The sequence below is a fragment of the Numenius arquata genome, chromosome Z, assembly GCF_964106895.1.
Source record: "Numenius arquata chromosome Z, bNumArq3.hap1.1, whole genome shotgun sequence".
Taxonomy (NCBI): Eukaryota; Metazoa; Chordata; class Aves; order Charadriiformes; family Scolopacidae; genus Numenius; species Numenius arquata.
The window spans coordinates 67,906,708-67,929,559 of record NC_133616.1 but is presented as its reverse complement, the minus strand read 5'-3'; the positions used below and the strand labels follow the sequence as shown (position 1 = coordinate 67,929,559).

The 22,852-nt window shown below is 39.0% G+C and overlaps 1 protein-coding gene across 1 annotated transcript; it reads left to right on the top strand.

Annotated features, from left to right (window-relative positions):
* The first annotated feature begins 10,179 nt into the window (after positions 1-10,179).
* Positions 10,180-21,503, top strand: ZNF475 (zinc finger protein 475). The gene is made up of 3 exons (XM_074166877.1): positions 10,180-10,464; positions 17,734-17,914; positions 21,352-21,503. The coding sequence occupies exons 1-3, from the start codon at positions 10,180-10,182 to the stop codon at positions 21,501-21,503; spliced, it is 618 nt and encodes a 205-aa protein (XP_074022978.1).
* Positions 21,504-22,852: the final 1,349 nt, after the last annotated feature.

Here is a 22,852-nt window from a genome sequence, read left to right as displayed (position 1 = left end):
TGCATGTGTTGACGCGTTGCTGTGGCAACCCCAGGTCGCGGGGACCGCGAGCCCCTCCCCTGAGAGACCCCGCCAGGGCTCCGGCCGGGGTGGGCTTAAAAAGTAAAGCAAAGGGGTAAAAAACCTAACCATACAGGGAGGGGGGGTGGGAAGTATGTTCCAGGTGTGTTCCCCTAACTTTGCTGTTCAACTGTTTTCTTCCATAGAGGGCAAACTGAACCAAAAGTCAACATCAGAGAAGATCGGATATTGTGAAAACGAGAAATTTTTGAGCCACTCTTTGGAATAAAGGTAATGTTTCGGAAGACATGGATAATGTGATGACTTGTGCGATCTCTTGACTGGTGAATCTGAATAAGCAACTCTCCTACCCTGCCAGCAGGCATGGGCAGATGGGATCCCCTGAGCCTGGATCCCGGGTTTTCTGGTTTTCACCTAATTTCCTTGTGAAACTCAGGTGATGGTACTGATAACACGCCTGTCCTGAACCTCAGAAAGCCAAGGAATAAATCCCAGAGTCCTGCATCCTCATGCCCTTGCATCAGGTCTTGATACCAAACTACCAGATGGCTGGATTCCAGCAGAGCTCAGAGGCCCAGTTATAAATAGGTTAAAAGGTCAATGAGTGATGATTTGAGTGACTTTCTCTGCTCAGACCAGCTAGCTGGTAACAAATGGGTGTGTAATAGTGCTTACTGCAAGGATAATGCTTTTATTCTCTGGAATTTGTTTCTGCAGAGATTTGCACGGCAAAAACAGTGTTTGAGTAAACAGCGTTCACCAGGTCAGATGTTCTGATTTCCTAATTCCCCCCTTCACTTTTCTTGGGAAATTGACTGAATTCATTTATGTGTGTGTTTTAATAGGCAGGAGAATACAATTGCAATCATCATTGCCAACTGCTTGAATACTGAAAGCTAGAAATGTTACTCTGTGTAGAAGATAACCTTACCTGACACATAATTACCGATTGTCCCATATAACAGAAATTACCTTTCAGTTTTATTTCTGGAAAACATGTGATGCTCACCAGTAATGGGAAAGTTTACTAGAAAAGCCAGAATATTTTTTTGGCTTGGAAAGCTACATAAAGCAGAAAACTTTGCTGTCGTTTCCAAGTGGTTTATCTTAAAGCTGATTACAAATTTTTTTCTTAAGATACTCTCAGTGAACTGACTGCTAAAGTTATAAATTAATGCCATTGACTTCAATTACAGATTTGTCTATTTATTTTTGTTTAAATTTACTTTTCTATTTACTTAATTCCCTAGGACATTGATCTACAAGAGGATGCATTGGTTTCTAATTAAGTGAACATACAGTTACATAGTAAAAAGTTCAGACTTAAGTGGGTTTTTACATGTCTCTCCATTTATCCCACATTATCTGGGGATGTTTCAGGCTTCTATTCCATATGTATTTCTATTGGCTTGTGGAACTAAGAATTATAAAACAGGACAATATAGACAGACACATAGGTAACAGCTTCAAATATAAAGTGAAAAAAAGACCACCATTAAACATAACAAATTACAGAGTTTTCAAGGCCCAGGGGTATCAGGTAAAACTTGATATACTTTGTCAGCCATGTCCTCTCGCACCAATTATAAATTACCGTTCATCTAATCTGAAGGAGAAAAACAATAATGTGAAGGAATTACTTTTTAAGATTTTTTTACTAAGAAGACCCTTAAAAAAGTGTGTTTTCCTACCAGTAACCATCATATAATGACCTCCAGTCTCATGCTGGATGTGATGAGTGTTCCGATAGTCCTGTTTTCCATAACAGAGGTTTAGTAGGTGGCCATTTTCTTTTTGTGTCACTACCTCATGAATGTTCTGCAAAGTATTAGGATGTGCTGTATCGTTCATGCAAGATACAACAATGAGTATTTAATAACTTCTTGGGATTACCAACATTTCACAAAAGAAATGGGAATTCAAGAGTTTTGTTGTTCTAGCCATTTTCCACTTCAGATGGTTTCAACTGTTTGTCTAGATTTCCCCTGTTGGTTCTCTGTTACTGTGGCTTTCTGCTCATCATTTAGTTTTCACATTACTTTTAATAGCTGGTGTATTTTACTGAGCATAGGAATTGCCATGGTAATCAGATTATCTAGCTGAGTATCCTATTCATAACAAAACTGCCGAAAACCAAAGTTATGGACATACTTGTCAGCAGGAGCAGTTTCTTTCTATTGAAAAATTATTGAGGTTGATTTACATTGTAAAAGATGAGAACATTTACCCCTTCTGATTATTTTATCCTGGATAATGTAACTATGTTAATACAGATTATTGAGAAAAATCTCTTTCCTGCACTGAATCATTCTACATTGTCATCCTTCTTCTGATTTCCACTGACTTGTGTCAGTTTGTGCAAGGTGACTTGCCTGGCTTCTATTTTTTGTATCAGACAGACTCATAACCGATTATCCATTTTTCCATCCACCTATTTTTTCCCTCTAAAAGATCAGCCCACTTTCCTGAAACTGTTGCACAAATTGCATACTCACCATCAAAAATCACTGGGAATCAGTCAGATTCTGCACACATCAATCTCAGAAATAGAAATGTTGAATGAAGACACTTGAGATGGGAAGTGCATGGAGCTCACTTTGAGCTGTGTAAACTTACTTGCTTCAATGTTTGCTTGGTTTCACGCTCCTGTGCTGTGGGCAGGGTGAACACACCCAGTCTGTTCATTATCTCGTATGCCCGCTATGATTTGCATAATGTTAATTATCACAGATTTACTGCAGTAACTGATGAAGGTTAAGAATGTGATGCATAGTATCCCCAGTGTCTCCCAAACTGGGAATATGTCTATGCTGATTTTTACACAAGAGTAAGTGTGGAGGCAGGGTAACATTATTCATTTAAAATATGAAATGAGTGTGTTAAATAATTGTGTGTGAGCAAAACTAAGATGTCCCCACTTCACCCTGGAAACCTGTAATGCATCACTAAGTAAAATATGAAAAGCAAGAACCTTGTTTGTAGAGCATAAAGGATATTTAAGAAATTACTGGAGCAGGTCCAGAATTCTAGAATTCTGTCAAATTGCATTTTTTCAACTAAAAATGTTTTACTTTTCCCCCCATATTTTAACTAGTAACCATCATAATTTCTTCACATAGGGTTAGGAGTTCAGTCAAATCAAAGGAATTTTTTCTTATGTTTGGGCTGAGGAGGACATACTCACACGAAAGAGCTGCTGGGTCACTAGAACCAGTCTCCAGCTTTCATCTGGAAACACTGTCATAAAATTAAATCAAATAAATTTCATTAAATAAAATTAACCTTATTATTGCATAAGTGGACAGAGGGTGTCCTCAGATGCTAAGTATACAGTGACTGCTATTGACGTCAGTGACTTTTGGATTGAGCCATAAAGTTTAGGTAAGAAGAGAATCAGATCCAAAGAAAGACATGGCATTTTAAAAAGTTAGAGGAAAATTGCAAAAACCTTTGACTAGATTGACTATCTCATCACAGCAGACACCTTGTCTCAGACACAGCAGACACAGAATCATATAGAAACGTCAGGGTTATGTATTTTCCTTCTCTTACATTCTAATGACCCTTTGCACGCACACACATAGTGATTTCTTTCTTGTGTAATCGATACAGATGCATCTTTGAAGGTAATTTTAGTTTTGTCTAAGTGACACTTCAAACAGTGGGGGAAAATGCTTGTTAGAAAACTCCCAGACAGTTCTAGCCCAGCTGTATATATTGGAAAACAGTAGCTTTTTAACCTGGTATATTTGGGTTTGGGTATTCTTGCCTTGTCCTTTTAGCTGGCTGCCTCCATCTTTAATGAAGGCATAACCACCAGCCTCTGGGCTGCAGATAGTGTGGGACAGAGGGTACTGCTATACGTGCAGCTGATCCTCTGATGGAACAAGCTTCATACTTGGATGTTTCTGAGTGTGCATTACTCATAAGACATTTAAGCCAGGCTGCTGTGATGTTAGATCTTACAGACTTACAAAGTCTTGAAGCTGCCAGAAGTGGGGGTACATGCCAATATTTGTGTGTTCAGATCTTGCAAATTGTTTCTTGAGATAGGAGGATGGATAAAAACGTGGTCATGCTCAGCTAAGACAAGATAAAGTGTCCTGATGTATAAAACTGTGGATTTCCTACATCTCAGTGGTCTTTATTTACATTTAATCAAATAATATATTATTCCTTTTGTATGACCAAAGGAAAAGATTAGTCTCTAGGACTAATCAAAGGAGACTCCTCTAGCCAGGAACTGTGGAGAAAATGGAGTGCTGAGCTGGAAAAATGTGGGGGTTTTAATGTGTGGTTAATTTGCTAAAAATATTGTTGGAAACATAAGAATGTTTTTCCCTTTTATCTTTCAGCGAAAAACAGATCCAACAGTAAGATACTACAAATTATCCAGTATTTTTGTCCAACTTATGTTTGAGTATTTTGTCTTAACAGATTTCTAAAATGATTTATAATTGAGCAGTACAAAACAACATTTAGCACAAGAGAAAATGCAGCTTGAGATGTTGGTTTAGTTTTCATTTGCTTTCCCTTAAAGAATAACGGGAAGCCTCATAGAAAACATTTTATTTGGAAAGAGCCTGAAGCAAGGCTTTTTGGCACTCAACACAGGATGTCAATTTGGTCCTTTCTGACACCTCTTTTGTGTGTAAATGTAATGAAACCCTGGTAAACAGGAGAAAAAAGACTTACCTTTACCTTGACTATAAAGTTAGGGATCAGCCTCCTGTGACTGGACTGATTTAGTGTTAGGGTGCTAGAAAGTCTAGATTAATTTCCTTTTCTTTCTGATTTGCTTTGTCATGCTCAGCAGATCACTTAATCTCTCTCTTTCTGTATCTTTTGTCATCTTTGACTGAGTTGTTGTCCTTTGTCTTTTTACACAGTCCAGCTCAGATTGAGAAACCAGGATTTCTGGGTACTACTTGTAGTGCAAGAAGTTGTTGCTTGTTGCTTCTCGTTTAAAGCTATGTGAGACATTAGTAATTTATGTAACGGTAACATTAGGTGTTAAAATTGAAATAACTTTTCTTTTAGAACACTTGCGAGTTTAGTCCAATCACCATTCCAATCACGAATCACCTTTATCAAATGACCTACATAACAAAATATTGGTGGCACGAACAGAAAGCTTATGACTTCAAGCACTGAGTGATGAACAGGCAGAATGAGTATACAACAGAGTGTACTATTGAAGGCAAACAAAGGGAAAATTTATCTTCCAGAGTGAAGTTGGGGTTTGCATAAATAAGGGCTTACACAACCAGGAACTCTTGAATTAAGAACTCTTAATACTGGATTAACCAGTATATTTTTGCAAGCTAAAATTAGTTTATTCTTTTTCAACACTGACAGCCTGATCTGTAGCTGGGCTTACACCAGGCTGTTGTATTTGAATGCCACCATTTTGGAGCCATATGTTTCCTGCTTCTTTTATTGTATCTCTGTGGCCTGTCACACACTTCCTCAGGCAGAGCAACGCACACAGACATTCTTATAACTGTTATGTGAGTCCTGATTTTTTAAGCACTCTCCAATTATAGATAACCTCTCCAAAGAGCCTCCTGGATGTAAGCCAGTGCCACCTCAAGCAAGTACTCCATATAAATCCTTTTCATAGCTTTGTCAAGCACTGTTTTAAAAATAGTAAAGGAATCAGTTGTTCCCACTATTTATTTTGCTTGTTTATGGTTGTCCCTCCTAAATCCAGATGTGAAAATTGTCTCTGCCTTTAGAGGGAGTCAAGCAAGTCCAAGGGGTATTTCTTTGAGATGTATAAGCCTGAAAGCTCTGTGACCTTTGTTTTAGCTCTGTGTTTATCTGGTACAAGGATTTATCTTGTTCCTGTCGGTGCTGGCAGATGGGAACAGTGACAGTAAGCCAGCTGTATAGTTTAAGTGGAGTTTACAGTCTGATACAGCTGCACATGGAGAGGCTGTGATATCAGTCAGCATTCATAAACTATACATAAACAGATTCCCCAAATCGTCACAACTGTTCCTGTATTTTGTCCATTGAATGAGCACAGTTGTGTCCTGGCAGCAGGATGCTTCATGCAATGTGTTCTTCCACAAGGTAAACTGTGTTTTTTTTCAGCTGGGAGGTCTCCATGTGGAATTCTAGCTAAGTCAAAGGCAGTAGTGTTGAGGATTCATTGGAAACAGCCAATTTAATCCCCCAGCTAGCTCAAGTATGTTTTGTTCAATTCAGTCGAGGAATCCAGGCTTATAAAACGACCTTATAATGGGTTTTGAGGAATTGTTTACGAGAGAATCAAGAGAGATGAAAAACAGAGAGGGTCACTCTTTAGAAACGGGCTGCATACAGGAAATAGGAAACGTATGTGTCAACTTCGCTTCCAAGTTCCTACACTGACATGAAAGAAGACATAAAGAAGGCCATTTCAGGGAAGAAGTTTCCACTTGCCTGTGTAGGTTGAATCACACATGGCAGCTAAGAGAAGGCAGCAGTACTGAAGCATGCATAAAACGCTATTGTTGCAATTTCTGGTTAGGATAAGCTTAAAAACAGTGTGCAAGGGTTCCAGTTTCTTCTTCAAGACAAAAAGATAAGAGAAGTACTGAGCTGTTTGCACTCTTGTCATTATGTTCTATTTTGGACAGTGAGGCTCTCAGCCTAAAGCTGAACTAGCCATAATATTTCACTTGCTTTTAATCAAATTGAATTCATCCATTAGTTGCAAGTGCCCTGTCACTGCAGTTCATAAGACTGTTTTTTAAGTATTATACTCAGTGGAACTGCAGAGGAGAGGAAAGTTTTCACACAGATGTATGCAATGATCAACTCTACCTTCCCACTTTATGAAATAACACGTTGCAACATTTTTAAAAGAAAAAAGTAAGATAGTCTTGTTTTGGAAAGAAATGTTAAATCCCAACCCTGATTTACTTCCACATCTTTACCACTGAACTTGAGAAAAGAAGATTTGAACTGCTCGTATGCCTTTTCATTTCACACTGAATTTATAGGAAGTTTCCAAATAATAGCGGTCAACTTGGCAGGAATAAATGTAGACCAAATGGTGTAATCCCCACAAGGAAGCATAATTCTCTTATGAAGTATTTACAATAGCAAGCTTGGAAATCCAACAATAGGTTATATTGTTAATAGGTTGTTTATAGCTTCTTTTATTGACTGATTCATTCTTAATAGTAACAGATTTAGTCACCTAACACTCTTCATGTGGCAGGCAGTTTGATGTCCACTGTTGCTTTAAGAATCCTCTCAGGTAACAGAAAGTACTGTTCTGACATAAATCAATAAATAGGACACAAATAGGACCTTGCAAAGTTCAGAAGTTCCCTGAAATGTAGCTGAACTTTCTGATGCTCCCTTTCTGTGACCCTCCAATAACCCTTATCTCCCCTGCCTTCGTGACCCTTTAATGTTTCCCTGGCTCTTCATTCCCTTCATCCTCCTAAAGAGCTTGGCTACCTCCCAACTTGGATTCATCCAACAGGCCACCCTCCTTGGAAACTTTCCCAGTCTTTGAAAGGGCCTTGCAGTAGAGTAACATCAACGCTAGTTTGCAAATTTAAATTTCACATACTGTTGAACCATTCACTATGTAACTGAATCACATGCACGATCTGGTCAAAATTGGCAAAATTGTGTTTGTGGCAAGTGGTGGTTCAAAGTGATCAGACTTCTGTAAAGTTAACAAAATGTAGGTCTTCTATAAGGAAAACAGGGGAAAGGCTTTGGGATTTGTTGCACAAATAGGTTTTGTAATACTTTCTACAGAGTTAACAAAGGTGTTTGCATTAAGGTTACATTGCTAGTGAGGTCAAAAAAGTTTTCTTTAAGACGGGATAGCACCAGTATGAAGCCAGCTAGCTGCCCAAGTTTTATTAATTGCTACTGTCTAAACGGCTTGTAATCTTTCTTTCTTTGCTTGTAGCATGCTTTTCCACTAGGTATTTAACAATTATACATTGTGTAGGAGTCAGACAAAAAAAAGGGTTTCTTGGTATCTGAAACAAAAGTTCCAGTGCTACAGTTTTGTATATCCTTTAACACACATTATATGCTTATCTGATAGCTTCAGACATGAGAGGATGCTACGCCTTGTACTTTATTATGTTTTTCCACAGACTGCAGTTATCTATTAGAGTCTTAGAGGAGGTGTTAACTTCAAGCGCTAAGAATATTGTCCGTCAAGAATTTTATTTTTAACAGCTAACTGCAACATACTTGTTCGGAGAGATTTGTTCCAGTACAAATCACAAATTGGCTCTGATGGTTTTCACATCTTCCAATTCGCGTACAAACAAATCTGAGCTTCACAGGAGATTTTGTAAAATGAGAAAGTGTCACAGGTGTCCCTGGAATATGCAACTTTGTGAATATTTAAGCAAGCAGCGTGAATATAGAAATCTAAACATCTACATCTTTGTGCGCCTGGCAAGAGGATGACTAATTGTGTGAACCTGGTGGCAACTTGTTTTTTCACTATTACCTACGTCCTTAAGGTATCTCCTAGAATATTTATGAGAGACTAGAGTCAGATCAGGGCTTCTCAGTGATACAAGCAAATTTTATCATCTCAGGGTTAATGAAAAAACTGTGCCCTCATCCTTGGGTGTAGTAAAATTCACCCTCTGGGCTCAGAGGTGGGAGTGATAAGGGTGAAAAGGCTGCTGAGGGGGAGCAAAGTCTCCCATGGTGGCATGACAAAAGAGCAGTTCAGAGCAGATCCAGGTTGGTTGGTGGCAGCAGAGAAAATGACCTGAGATGGGTCAGTGGGATCTCTGGGCAGGTAAGTTTGGGAGTTAGGAACTCCCTCAAAGTCTGGAAGGGTTGAGATAAAGGTTGGAACATTCAGTAAGGGAAAGGTGACTGTGAAGTCAAAGGAAGAGCTGCCAACCCCAGAGCAGTGGCCATTACACCTTGACCCTATCCTTGATGACAAAATAAGCAATAATTGCCTGTTTCTTCTATTATAGATAATGTAAACAATGGTGACCTTTCTGTACTTGGCAGTCACCTGTCTATGCAACCACTTGCTTGCTTATGACTAAAGCTGGCCTGCTACTTAATGTTGTATCATTGCAATAAAAAAAATATAGCCTCTACCTTAACATGCTTGCAGTCTGAATTTTATTTTCTGAGCCTTGGAGAACCAGCACAAAAGACTGTCTCTGTGAGAAACAAACATTTGAGTGATATAACACGAAGTTGTCTATATACAGGGATAGATTGCAAATTGAAAAACTGAAATATGTTTAGCGCTGTCTTCTTGAGATTAAACGAACAAAGTGCCCTTAACTTTTCCAAATATAGCATGTGCTTTAGCCCCTTAAGGATCTTTGTAACCCTCATTGATAAACTTGCTCCATTTTATAAATATCTCTCCTATACTGGGAGAATCAAGACTAGTCAGAGAATCTGAGATATCTACTCACAAGTGCTGAGTAAAGGGGCTGAATAATTTCCTTCAGCCTACAGACTGGGAACATTTTCCTTTGTTCTGTTCTTTGACTGTCCCTTTGCAGGTTGGACATTAACATTCCTCTACTAAGGGATTTATTCTCATTTCTCTTGAGACAGGGAAATTATGTTTAACTATCAACATAAATGGGTTAGAAATTAAAAATTGTGTCAGAAATACCGGTTCTGTCAATAGCTGAAAATAAACCATTATGATTATTGTCACAAAAAACATAAAAAAAAAACATTCAGCAGCTTCAGTTTGAGCTTCTTTCATGTTCTTCATGACTTTTCACCCTCTGAGACTAGAATTTCAGATTTAAGTTGTTCAGCTAATCATTGGGGGTAGGATATATTTGATGTTATTTGTCTGCTATTTAAAAATATAACAGAGTAGTAAGGTAAACTGATCCTTCTGAGGAGCCACTGGTTGGTAACCTTAGCAAAACAGATAGTGTTGATTAATATGTACTGATTTAATTTGTTTCAGGTTCATGTAAAACCAAAAGGCAAAACCGAAACAGACAGGAAACCTCTTTCCCTACTGAAAAGGCCATTAGATGCAGTTTTCCAGCTTTGAAGTCCGTAGTATATTCTGGCCCATGAAACAGAATTAAGAAGATGGAATATCATATTGAATAACAGACTTTCCCAATCCCTTTACGTGTAGGAAAGACAGAAGTTTCTTGAAATGTTGTACTCTTCATGGAAACAAATGTCAAGAAAAAGAATCTGAACAAAACCTGTAACGCTCTGCCAAGTGCCGGAAAGGCCCCTGCTACTGTCTCTAGTATCTTAGCTTCAGAGCAGGTTTCGTCATCTAATGTGTCAGATCTTCCCAGAATTTTGCCTGAAGTAGTACATCCAGAAGCTGGACCCCAGAAAAGGCGACCAGGCACTGCAATAATATCAAAACGGTCAGACACTTCAAACATGTCTCAGATGCCGCTGAATCGGCCCATCATTCCACCAAGAAGACCTCGCTTCAGGGTATGCTATATCTGTGGCAGAGAATTTGGGTCACACTCTATTTCTATACATGAGCCTCAGTGCCTAGAGAAATGGCATATTGAAAACAATCAGCTACCAAGGCATCTCAGAAGAGTGGAGCCCAGGAAACCTGAGGTCCTTACTGCTGGCTCCTGTATGCGTACAGCTGAAAATGAGGCAGCTTATCAAAGTGCCCAAGCCCAGCTCCTGCCCTGTGGAAACTGTGGCCGAACCTTCCTTCCCGACCATCTCATTGTGCACCAAAAGAGTTGCAGAGGAGGTAGCAGCACTGTGGGGCTGTCAAGCTCAAGCCCCCGTAAATCTTGTAAAGGCCCAAGCTCTGTGTCTGGCTCAGCAAGTAATGATCTATCCAAGACCTGTCAAGCGAAGAGAGGGGTTGCACCAGCCATATTAGACAAGGTAAATTGCTAATCACATGCTATACGAAAGGATGTGGATGCATTCTGATGCTAGACACTCCAGGTGAGACTGGGTTCCCATCAAATTTAAAATCACTTTCCTTCAGAAGGGTCTTTTGGCTCCATGCAGATATTTCTCTGCAGAACAGTAGGTAAAGGGGAATACTGTGTGCATAAAGGAAACTACTAATTCCTATTTCTTTTGATATTTCTGTTGAAAGGGAGTAGTTGGGTTCTCATACTCTGTGGTCCTGTGAGAGTTATGTCTCCAAAAGGGACCCTTGTGTGCTGTAGTTCCATAGGAGATTCTGTTGAGCAGCTTAGGCTAGCTTTGAATGTTACACGTTTTAGCAGGTTTTAGGTATTTTTATTTAGGTAATATGAAATACAGTGTTTTGTTATCCTGTAAACACTCCAGAGATTTTCGTTTTTCACCATTATTCTTAACCTTGGCATGGAACACAAGTTTACTGAGGACTGCATGTTCAAAGGCAGCAACTCAGAGTATAACAACAACAAAATAAGACTGCACATTTCTTTCCACTGAATTTGATTCAAGATCCAAGAATAAAGAAGCTGATTCACATTATCCAAAAGCTACACAAAGTTTTGGAAAATGGCGTATTTTTTTCTGCATTTGTTTCTGCACAAGCTGTCTTTTGGCCAGGAGTTTTGTAAAAAGATAGATGTCTAAATTTAGGCCCAGTGTCTAAAATAAAAGACTTTTTTTTTTTTTTCCCAGTGGGTGTTGGACTCCTGATTGCCTACATTACTTTTGAAAATGGGATGTAGCTTTCTCAGTCACCAAAGGAATGCAATGCTATGCAGAGCATTTCTAAAAGCATTTTAAAAGTCAAAGCATGCTGTATTTCATTTTTCCAGCTGCTGATTATAATGGAAATAATAGCATTACCCTAAAAATCATAAGAATAAAGACAATGTGAGGCATTTTAATATTATGCTATTTGAGGCCACTAAGTTATAGATATTGGCAAATTAGGTCCTCAGATCTTTTATCAGCAAATTTCAAATAACCCACAAACAATTCGAAGTGCTGCACAGGTGCAGCTGTAGCTATAGGAAAGGCAATGTTCTTGTTGTGTTACACTACATTGTACCATTCACCAAAGAACTGGCGTTGCTTCAAAAGTGATTATTCAGTGAAAAGCATGGGTGCGAAACAGAGAGTTTTGTCCGTTACTCATAAATCTGTATGTTTAAAAAAAAAAGGGGGGGGGGAGGGTGGGAGAGGCAAATGTCCATTGTTATAATATCATCAAAAAAACCACAAGGTCAGAGACTAGTTTGGCATTGAGAGTGACTCTGTAAAAATGTTGCCCTCTTGCACGACATATCTGTTCTCTGTGTGCATTCAGTCACATCTGCTGACTTGTTGAACAACAACTTTATTACCACTTTTTACTTCTGTGAGCTCTGCAGAGCAGAATTAAATGTGCTCGAATCTGTTCGTCCTTCTGTGTGAACAACAGGTTTTCTCATTTACTCCCAAGCAGTTACAGTTCATCAGTTGCAGCAGAACTAATGAGGCTGCACAGCTTGCAGTTTGTAGTTGACTCTGAAGGACTTTATTATTAACAATGACTTTCAGGAGGGGATGATGGATTTTACCTTCCTCAGATCCTTTACTGTTTTTTGACCTGTCCTTTTGTACAGATGTACATATTAAAGGCAGACATAGGAATGGAAAGAGTGAAAGAAATATCCTGTGATCCCAGGGGTTGTTCAGGACTGGCAGACTGCTTCTATGAAGTGGTCAAATGAAGCTTTTTTTCCATAGGTTTAAATTTTCTGTTTGAGGGTCTCCACCTCCAGTTGAAAGGTCCACACATTGAAGGATGTTGAAAAGCATTAACCTCATGGAAGGAATGCAGATTTGCCATGATCAGGGACAAGGCCTGGGTCTCCTCTACAGTCATCATCTTTTTCCAGCATTTGGTTTTTTTAATTTTGCTCACCTTACCAGCTACTCAGCTGCTTATTAATTCTGTTAAAAAAGAGCAGTAGCGTAGTGAAATGGCAATCTGTTTTGGTCCTGGCAGGAAAGCATTTGGGTCAGTCCATGTCTCACTTAACAGGTCTATTCACTGTGACAGTGAATTATTTAAGCACCTGTTTAAAGTCCTGATTCAGCAAAATGTCACAGGGAAGGAATAACCGAAAAAAAACCCAACCCTTATGTAAATGTATTTAAGAATTATAATGCTACCATCAAATTAATTTATGCAATGAAAGATGTCCTAAATTAAAAAGCTGGATTTTCCTCATTTTAAAAATAAAGATGTGACTGATTTGGTGGAATATCGTGTGAAGGGCATTTTACCTTCACACCTGCAAGCACTTTCCGCTGTGTGCTTCTGTCCTGGAGCTCTCTCCCCCTAAGCAAGTGCAGGATCAACTAGATCAGCATCATTGCTGACAAACACTCAGTTAAATGCCTTTAGAGCTGGGGACTCAATAGCCTCCATAAGCCATCTCTTCCACTAACTGTCCTCGCTCTCAGAATGCATGAACATGTCTGAGTTAACCATCTCTGTCTGTGTAAAGCAAACAACAGCTTATGCTCAAAAGACTCTCAAGGATCACATCAGCTCAGGAATTCCATTTTGCATTCTGCTGTGATACCCCAGAAAATGGAAGTGATGTGTGGAACTACTGATATTCAGAGTCGCACTACAGCAGAGTGTGGTTTTTATGCTTTCATAGACCAAAATGTCTGCTACATGTAAGTATTAATGACTTGCTGTGGTTCTGTGTTACAGTTTTTTTGACAACAGATAACGCTGATCCTAAAATCCTATCAGACATGTCACTAGCATCTGGTGCTGCCATCTGCTGTTTTCTTCTTATCAAGTTAACTACCCAAAAATAAGATATCAGTATTCTTCCTTTATTATATTGTAATGCATTTTAACACAGCATAAGTCTTGAAAACTTGTGTAATGACAAAATGTTGATGTTGTATCTTGCTGTAGCAGAAAGTCATCTAGTCGCTTGGTAAAATGAAAACTCCAGATGCTGTGTAATTCTAATGAAGATGGGAAGTCAATGATAAACTTTGTTTGTCTAAGTTGCAGCAGTTTTCAATATCTTAGGAGAATACTGACAAATATATTTACAATACAGAAAGTTAGATGAGGATGGACAGTGACTGGATGGTTTCAATGAAACTTACTGAGTATTATCATTGAGAATGATTGAGCTTCCTGCCTTTCTGCTTTTACACAAATGCGACGTACATTATACTGATGTATTTCTTTTACAAGGTATCACATCAGGAGTAAAATGGAATATTCTAGTGCTTCCAGTCGTGTAAAATCTTTAATTACCTACATCATCTGGCAGAATCACCTTGCTGTTCAAGGAAATTTCATACACAGGCATATGACAAGTCCTAGCGTTAGTCTGCTGTTGTGCCAGGGCAGTAGGCGGTGAAATGCACCTTTGTATGGTCATGAGAGCCACACCACAGCTTGTTGCTGTCCCTTACGTAAAATGTCTCTCACTTTCCAGAGAAGAATGTATGGAAAAGGCTGCTTTCAGACAACACAATGCTGTTACTAAGTGTTTGTACCAATCTTTTCCTGAACCTCTGTTCCTTGGGCAACTCAAGCCTGTGACGAGAGGTCTTGGCCTAGAGCAGGAGGCCTCCCCTCCTCCCATCAAAATAAGTGGATAATTAAACAAATAAGAAAGGTGTGGGTGTGTGCAGTCCTGGATGATAAATATTTATGGAGGGGAGTTCGGGAAACAGTCTTATTGGGTGTACTTAAGAAGAAATTAAAAGCTTTGTGCAGTATGGGAGGATTTGACCTCATGTAACACCATAGCAGCAGCCTGGGGCTAACCTCAAGTAATGTCAGGTCTATTGAAAATACATAGTTGCGTAGCCCTCTGAGCTAAATAACTTCATTCATGGTCACGCAGACATACTTAGCAGTCTTGGAGAAAAAAGAAAATACTGAGAGACCAGAGGAAAGCCTAACTGCACTGCTAGGTGTTTGTAGGTATTTTTATAATAACACATATCCTCAGGAACAGACCTTCCCTACAACCCTTTTTAAAAGTGAAAAACAAAGCAATGAGCAGACAGCCTAGCCACTGGCCTGTGAGTAGTTTGGGTTGGAAAATTGTGGTGTTGCCAAAAATAGTTTAGTTTCAAACTGCAGGCCTCCAGATGTGACATTTGGGATAGGCACACACTGAAGAGAAAAAGAAATGAACAATAAATATCATCAGCTGTAGAAATTCCAAATAAAGCTTATCATACCTTGTACTCCCCAGTTAAGCAACAAAAGAGGTGTTACTACCAATTGCAAGGATATTCTCCTTCAGGTTTTATCTTCCAGCTTTTTAACATGTGTGTATTTGCAGAGAAGGATTTGTGGATATAATGTGATCTGTGGTGATGGTGCAAATTCCCTACATTTCTGGAAAAAATAATTCCATGCTTAGAGTGATCTGATTTCTTTTAATGAATTCTGGTCTCTGCTATTGTTTCTGTATAGTTTTTAATTGTGGAAGTTACAAAACAGATACATTTCTACTTGAACAGTTTTCATAAACATTTTTTCACCAAATAGGATTTAGTTATGACTCAATCCCAATTGATAACTTTGGAAAATAGAATCCTCTATTTAGCTGTAGGCCTGGTTTTGCTCAGTTGCAGCACAAAATTCACCTATAAATACCCTGTCAAGATCTGGAGGGATCACAGTACTCCTTATTCAGTCTTTATGTTTTCAGGTGAGACTATCAAAAGGACCACCTAAGAACTGTGGAAAAGTATCCAGATTGCACTGGATGCAGATCACTAACTTTTGTCTTGCATCTGTTCAGTAATGGGACATCACAATGACTTTAGAACAAGTGTCATGGATTTGAATGAAGCAGTCAGAGATAAAAGGCTATCTTCATTCATACAGGCATTTTTACACCCACCATTTTTTTAGTAAACCATTTCTGAAATGCTATAAGCATACCCATAAAAAGCATGTACACTGAAATAAGTTGTCTGACCTCAAGAGTTTCAGCTATAGTATCTTTATCTAAAGCTCTCCAGAGCCTACAAAGAAACACACTACCTTCAAAAGACTCTGTATCTGGACCCAGAGTCTTATCTCCAAATCAGACAAGGTCTAGTTCAAGAGATGAAGGAGGTAGGTGAAAATTGATAATGAAGAATTAGAGGGCATTCTTAAAACAGCTGTTGCTGTATTCAGCTATGAATAGGAAGAGAAGTTTATATATATATATATATATATATATATATATATATATAAAATACCTTGTTATCAAAGATGGCTAAGGAAATTCCATTTGAAAGTTAAGAAGATGAAAATGTCCTTGGAAAGATTGTCTTTGGCTAAGTTATATTTAAAGTCACTGTGAGAACTTTCCACTTGAAGTCCAACTTTTCCCAGCAAAAATACACTTTGTAGAGTAGTATTTCTTCATGTAATTGAGTTTACATGTGTGATACAGGAAATAAAGCTTATGCAGATTGTTCACTAATGACATTTTCAGATTGTAACATAAATGCAAGAAAAGTTGCCCAGAATTTGTTGAATACACTGATAGGCTGACAGAAAGTCATAAATACTAGAACAGGTTATGCTTTGTCTTACACACCAGCAGAGGAAAAAATGAAATCCCCACCTCCCTTGTTTGAGTCAGAAAGGCTTCCCACGTCTGGTCTGGCATGGCTGTCCCTCTACCTTGTTGGAAGGCAGGGAATAGCTCATCTCTTACTGGTATTCTGCTGTCAGGAGTGCAGGAAGTGCTGGCAGTTGTGAGACCCATCAATGTGCCTCAAAGTGCTGTCTCTGCAGTAGGTTTGTACACTACTCCTGTAGCAGGGCTGGTACTGCCACCACGCCTAGCCCGGGACGTGCCTAAGGACACAGTCAAGTCCATAATCTGCAATACCACAGTAATTACATATTTTTCAAGGTTAGAATATGTATTTGTGGGGCTTGGGTTTGAAGGACTTTTGTGTTCCGCTGAGCTGTTTTTCTCTGTGAACAAAAGCAGATCTGCAGTGCAGAAACAATTATTTGCCTAGAGTCCAGTTCTGCCCTCACTGCAGTCACTGGCAAAGTTCACACTGAGGCCTTCAGGATAAAAAAAGCAACAGTTCCTATTTTTCCCCCTATCCTGAAGTATCCTGGCTTGGTTTTAATCCTACAAGGCTAAGAATTCCACCAACTAACTGATCTGTGGCAGAAGTAACGTGGAGTTAGGGATCACAATCACAAGCATGAGACATCTTCCCTCATTGTCCAGCTTAAGAGAGATGCTAAGGCTGGACACAGTGCTTTAACTGTATTATGCCTGGAGACGGGGTCTTTGTGCTACTCCACTAGACATCAGCAGTTCAGCTGTGGAACCTATTGCTGGTGCTTCCCATGTTACTTCTGTTTGGTAGATGAAAAAAGGACTTCAGCATTCAAGATGGACACTGTGCTGCAGGAACCTGATCAAGCAGAGGAGTTGTTTCTGCACATGAAGACTCAGCAATTCCATTAACTTGATGGCGTGAAAATAAAAGAACTAAAACCTATGTAGCTAAATATTAATTAGGTGACAAACATGAATTTTCAGCCCAGTATCTGCAGAAGGAACCTACCTGTTCCCAGTGGCCAGTTAACTAGGCAATGTCTCTTACAAGCTTCAAGACAGAATCCAGATGAAACTAATATAAAAAGTTACACTGATTTCACAGATATGAACCGGTTTCTCAATCTACATGATTGTTTTCATCCAAAGTTATTCTGATTCAAAATTAATGTTGAAAACAATACTTTTTATTCTTCACAATTGTTCTTTGCAGGCACAAGTGATAAGACGGCCACCAGCAGTGATCTGTTACATATGCGGCCGTGAGTACGGAACAAAATCTATTAGTATCCATGAGCCACAATGCCTGAAAAAATGGCACCAAGAAAATGACAAGCTACCCAAGCACTTGAGAAGGCCAGAGCCCAAAAAGCCGGAGGTCGGTCCCATACAAGGTAAGCTACAGACAAATGAGGAAATGGGAAGAAGAAAGTGAGAGGAAGAGAAAAGAGACTTCTGAGCAGTAGCTTAGTGATTTGCAAGTAATTTTCTCCATTTTACTCTGAAGAAAAGGTAGCTATCATGGCTTGTTTTAAGCTTCCTTGTAAGTATCCTTTTCTCCTTCTGTGCTGCATCCATGAGAAGTAAGAGTAGTCGTTGCCTTGTGGAATATGCCTCCTGGGACAGTCCTCTTTATGCGTCAGTACGTTCTGAATCAAAACGCAAAAGATAGCAGCCTGCTCCACAGGTACATCACTACCTTTTCACTACTTTCAACGCTGTAGAAAGGCGTATTTTAAAATGGCAAAAGCATCCAAGAGTAGTGTGCAGACTCAACACATACAGTCATTAAAATAAAACACTCCTCAGGCAACATAAGGTAGATACTTCAGACAGATTTTACACCTATAGCATGGGTTATAAAAAAAAGCCGGACACTAACACTTAGCCTTGGTAAACAGCGAGTGGCCTCAAAAACAGGCGTTCTGTGGTAAAATAAGAAATAAAATACTAGATGCATGATGACTGGTAGAAAAGAAGATATTTTTAAAAGCTACCTATAACATATACTGTTTCAGGTTTTTATTAATATATATTTATAGATAAAAATTCAGTATCTTCTACAATGAACATCCAGTGGATGTTATTGGTCCCTTTTTATTCACAAGCCTTAGAAGGTTTCTTTGTAAGACATAATAATATAAACACAGTGGGAAAAATATATATGTAGTATAAAATAAACATTTTATTTCTGCCAAGTATGTGTTTGTGCTGTGGGTTCTGTTTTGTAAGATGCTAGATCCCATTTCTTCAAACCGTTGAAAACTGATGATCCGCAGCACCTGACAGAGCTAGGCTCCCGTATGTATTCCAGGAGTGTGTGCTCACTTTGGGACCAAAAGGAAAATTTATCTGTGCTTTGCCTGGAAGGGGCTCCCAGGACTTCCCCATTCCCGCATAAAGTTATTTCACTATTTCAGCTGGATGCTTTCCCTGGCCCTGCCAGCTGGTCTGAGCTACTTTGGGCCGGGTTTGGACCACTTGCCCAGAAGCAGTTAATTCACCTACCTTTTTTTTTTTTTTTTTTTTTATAGTCCCTGTAATTTCCCGCAGCTTCCCCTAATGTCTGGAAAAGTAGACAAGTTCTCCTACAACTCACTGTGAAAGAGTCATACACTAGATCACTTTACAGCAGTACAAAGAAATATGTCCCCAGAAGACACATGCAGAAGAGAGTAAGATCACAGAACACTAACCAGCTGTTCAAAATAATAATAATTACAGCTCAAATAATATCAAATCAGGACTTGATTAACAAATGTCAAGCAGCAGAGTTGAATCTGCAATAAAAGATTGGTTTTTTTTTTTTGTTAAGCTCTTTCTAATTGTTACATGTTGAGTGGTAGAAAAGATGGAGAAAATAAGAATTCCATCTGAAAGAGGAGGATGCGAAAGGACAAATCAGGTTATTTTAAAATACCCTTGTTTTGAAGGAGTGGAAGCAGAAAGACAACCAGCCTTTGAGAGAACAATCCAGCAGAAGGCTCCCAGATATGAATCAGAATATTGTCTCATTTATGCAATGAGTCATATCAGGCGCCGCACATCTCCTATGAGGTGTTGTGTGCCCACGGTTCCCCAGGGGACACCGACCTGCTTCCAGCATCTGTCCCTAAATGCCTGCTGATGCAAGTCTGATCAGTTCTGTAGCTTGAGCTGAAACTGTTATTCCCCCTACAGTTGCCTCATGCTCCTGGCCTTGAGAAAATAATCTCAGTGTTGTTCTTTTTCCGTAAGATTTACTCTCGATCATCTGGTAAATGCTATAACTGACCTTGAGACCACATACACGTACTGCATGTCTCACAGTTTCTCAACTTAGGGAGGAGGGATTACCTCTGTTGTTGAATGGCACAGGCAATGTTCAAAAAAAGCTCAGAAATATTAACTGCTTACATAAAACTTTTTATAACTTACATAAATCTTTTTCTGAAAACTCAAGTGTCGCAGGAAGACAACCGCTGCCCTGATTACACAGTGTTTTGTTTGTGGAATGCCTAACACATGCCTGCAAGGAGAAAGTCATCTCTCTTTCTCTTTTTTTTTATATTCAATAAACTTTCCAAAGTACAGAAAATACACATTCATTTCCTGCAAGCAAAAGGGATATTTGTCTCAGCCAAGAAAAGAAACACTACTTGGTTGCTCTTCTAACAAAAAGAACATTAGGAACAGGCATATTAAGAGATCTAAGGCTTATTGTGGTTATGTGAACCATTGGATATGAATCATATTAAAACTGTATGGGCCTTTAATGAAGAGCTCTATCATGTGCCAATGACAGAAACCATGGAATATTTTTAAATGTACAAATCCTTTTCTTTTAAAAATTGTCTGCTGCTAACAGTTCAAAGACAAAACCAATTCTTTTTGTCTTTTTTTCTATATTGTCATACCTTTTAAGAAGGGCAAAGCGAACCCATCTTCAAATTGAGGCCTGTAGATTTTTTTTCTGCATGCACTTCAGATTAAAAATCTTAAGATCTAAATCCAGTTATTAAGCAACCTACCTGGCTTTTTTGGAAATCAGTTTGAAATAATGCTATGTGAAAGTCCATTTCAAGGTGAAAGTCTATTTCAAGATGAAAGTAATCAGGATTTTTTTATACTCAAATGAAATCTTGAAAATACATCTGATGTGAGTGTTTGAAGAATGTTCCTGAGCTTTCAGAGCAGTCACTCTTCCCGCAGTGGAAAACAACTGAGGGTAAGACAGGATTAGTGTTTAAATGACAATAGATGTATAAGTGCCATGACCTCACTGGAAGTTGTGGCTTAAAAGAACTGTAGGTTTTGTCTGTAAGGTTTTAGGCTTACCTAAGCTTTTCTCCACTTATTGGCAAAACTTGCATAGACTTCAGCAGGAAGAAAATTGGGGCCCTTGTCCAGAGCAGCACAAAGAGCATATCTTCTCAAGTACGATATGCTCCCTCCCATTGCCATGGTCAGATAACACATGCTCATTAAACAGAACTTGAAGTAAAGCCAAAAAGTTAATTTTGCTGATAATAGTATGTATGCAAAGATGTTAATAATTAGCTGAGAATGCATATCATAACACACAGCATGATGTTTTCTCTGTACTTTCATACAATACAAAATGATTCAGTTTGAAGTTAATTTAATTCAACCCCTGGGACAAAAAGCGGAGTCTTTTTTATATATTTTTTACTCTTTTGCTTCTTTCCTTTCTTTTTCATTTGCAAAATCAATATGGTTTGGTTAAACTGAAAGGCTCAGTCAACAGGTATTTCCTGAAAATATTTTCCATAAAGAGTTGAATGTGGGTCTCCAGAATGAAAGCTGATACTTTCTTTTTTTAATTTTCCAGCCAAAGGTTTCTATGATCTTGATTCTTTAAATGAGGCTGCCTGGATCAGCGCCCAGAACCAGCTAGTTCCATGTGATATTTGTGGGCGTACTTTTCTTCCAGACAGACTGATCTTCCACCAGCGGTCCTGTAAACAGAAACCAGCAACGTGAAGCGGATGTAACACACATGAATACATATGCATGCATGCTCACACACACACACACACATGAATACATACACATGCACCCATACCTTTCAGCCAAACCATGAGAGAAATAAAATCCAGCTAGAGAGCCATGAGCATCAAAACTGGACTGTGTCGTCGGATCACATGCTCCAAAAATCTCCAGAGTAAAATCAGCAGTTGCTACTGTATTGTAAGGTCAAATACGGTGATTTTTTAGCCCAGCAGTAGCAAAGAGGCCTTCTCATTTCTGTTGTTCAGGTAGCATCACCTTGAAACCACAGTTTGAGAGAGATGGCATAAGAATACTTGAAAATTATGTTAACTGTCATCTTCCTTCTCCTGAGCCTGTGCTTTGTTGAGTGCAGGAGAACTCAAGTGAAGAGTCCTCCCAGGTTGCTTTCTGAATGACTGTGCTGTCTTAGAATCATAGAATTATAGAATTGTCTAGGTTGGAAGGGACGTTTAAGATCATCTAGTCCACCATCAACCTAACTGACAAAAACCCGTCACTAAACCATGTCACTAAGCACTATGTCAACCCATCTTTTAAACACCTCTAGGGATGGTGCCTCAACCACTTCCCTGGGCAGCCCATTCCAATGCTTAATAACCCTTTCAGCATAAAAATTTTTCATAATATCCAATCTGAACTTCCCCTGGAGGTCTTCATCTCTGTTGGTCAAATGTAGCATGTTCTTCAGCCCCATTCCTTTCACAGCCTTTCAGATTTAGCTATCTGGACCTCTGAAAGAAGTTGGGCCTTCTGCAAGCATATACATGCAAGTAAAATACTGCTAGGTATTTTACATGGCATGTTTGGGTTTAGTATTCAGCAAAGTACAGAAAGAAATGAGACACAGCTGTTAGGGGTCTTTCACTGCAGAGATCTCCTAGAGAACATCCCACAGGGATCCATCTTGTGGTCTTGCTTTTCAACAGATCTGTTGAAAAGAGATGTTGGGAGAGAAGGTATAATGTCAGGAGCTCCCTTACCTGCAGTGACGCTTAGCTGCACGTCCCTTGGTCAGTGAATATATTTGCCTCTTTCAGAACCTGAAGCTTCTGATAACTTTTAGGAAATGAGAGTTTCAGTGAGTAGCTCATTGAATCTCAGTGGAAGCAAAGCATGAGTGATGTTGATCAGGAAAATTCTTTGAAAATTTTTTTTCCCCTCTGTCAAAGACTTGTCTAGCATAAGGACCTCCATCTGAAGTTGACTAATCAGAGAAACCAAGTAGCTCCTTTGAGTTGGTTGTCTTGGTTTTTTTGTTTGTGTCCTTGCCCGTCTTTGGCACAAGACTATTCATTGACTCCCACTCAGAGCTTAAATCC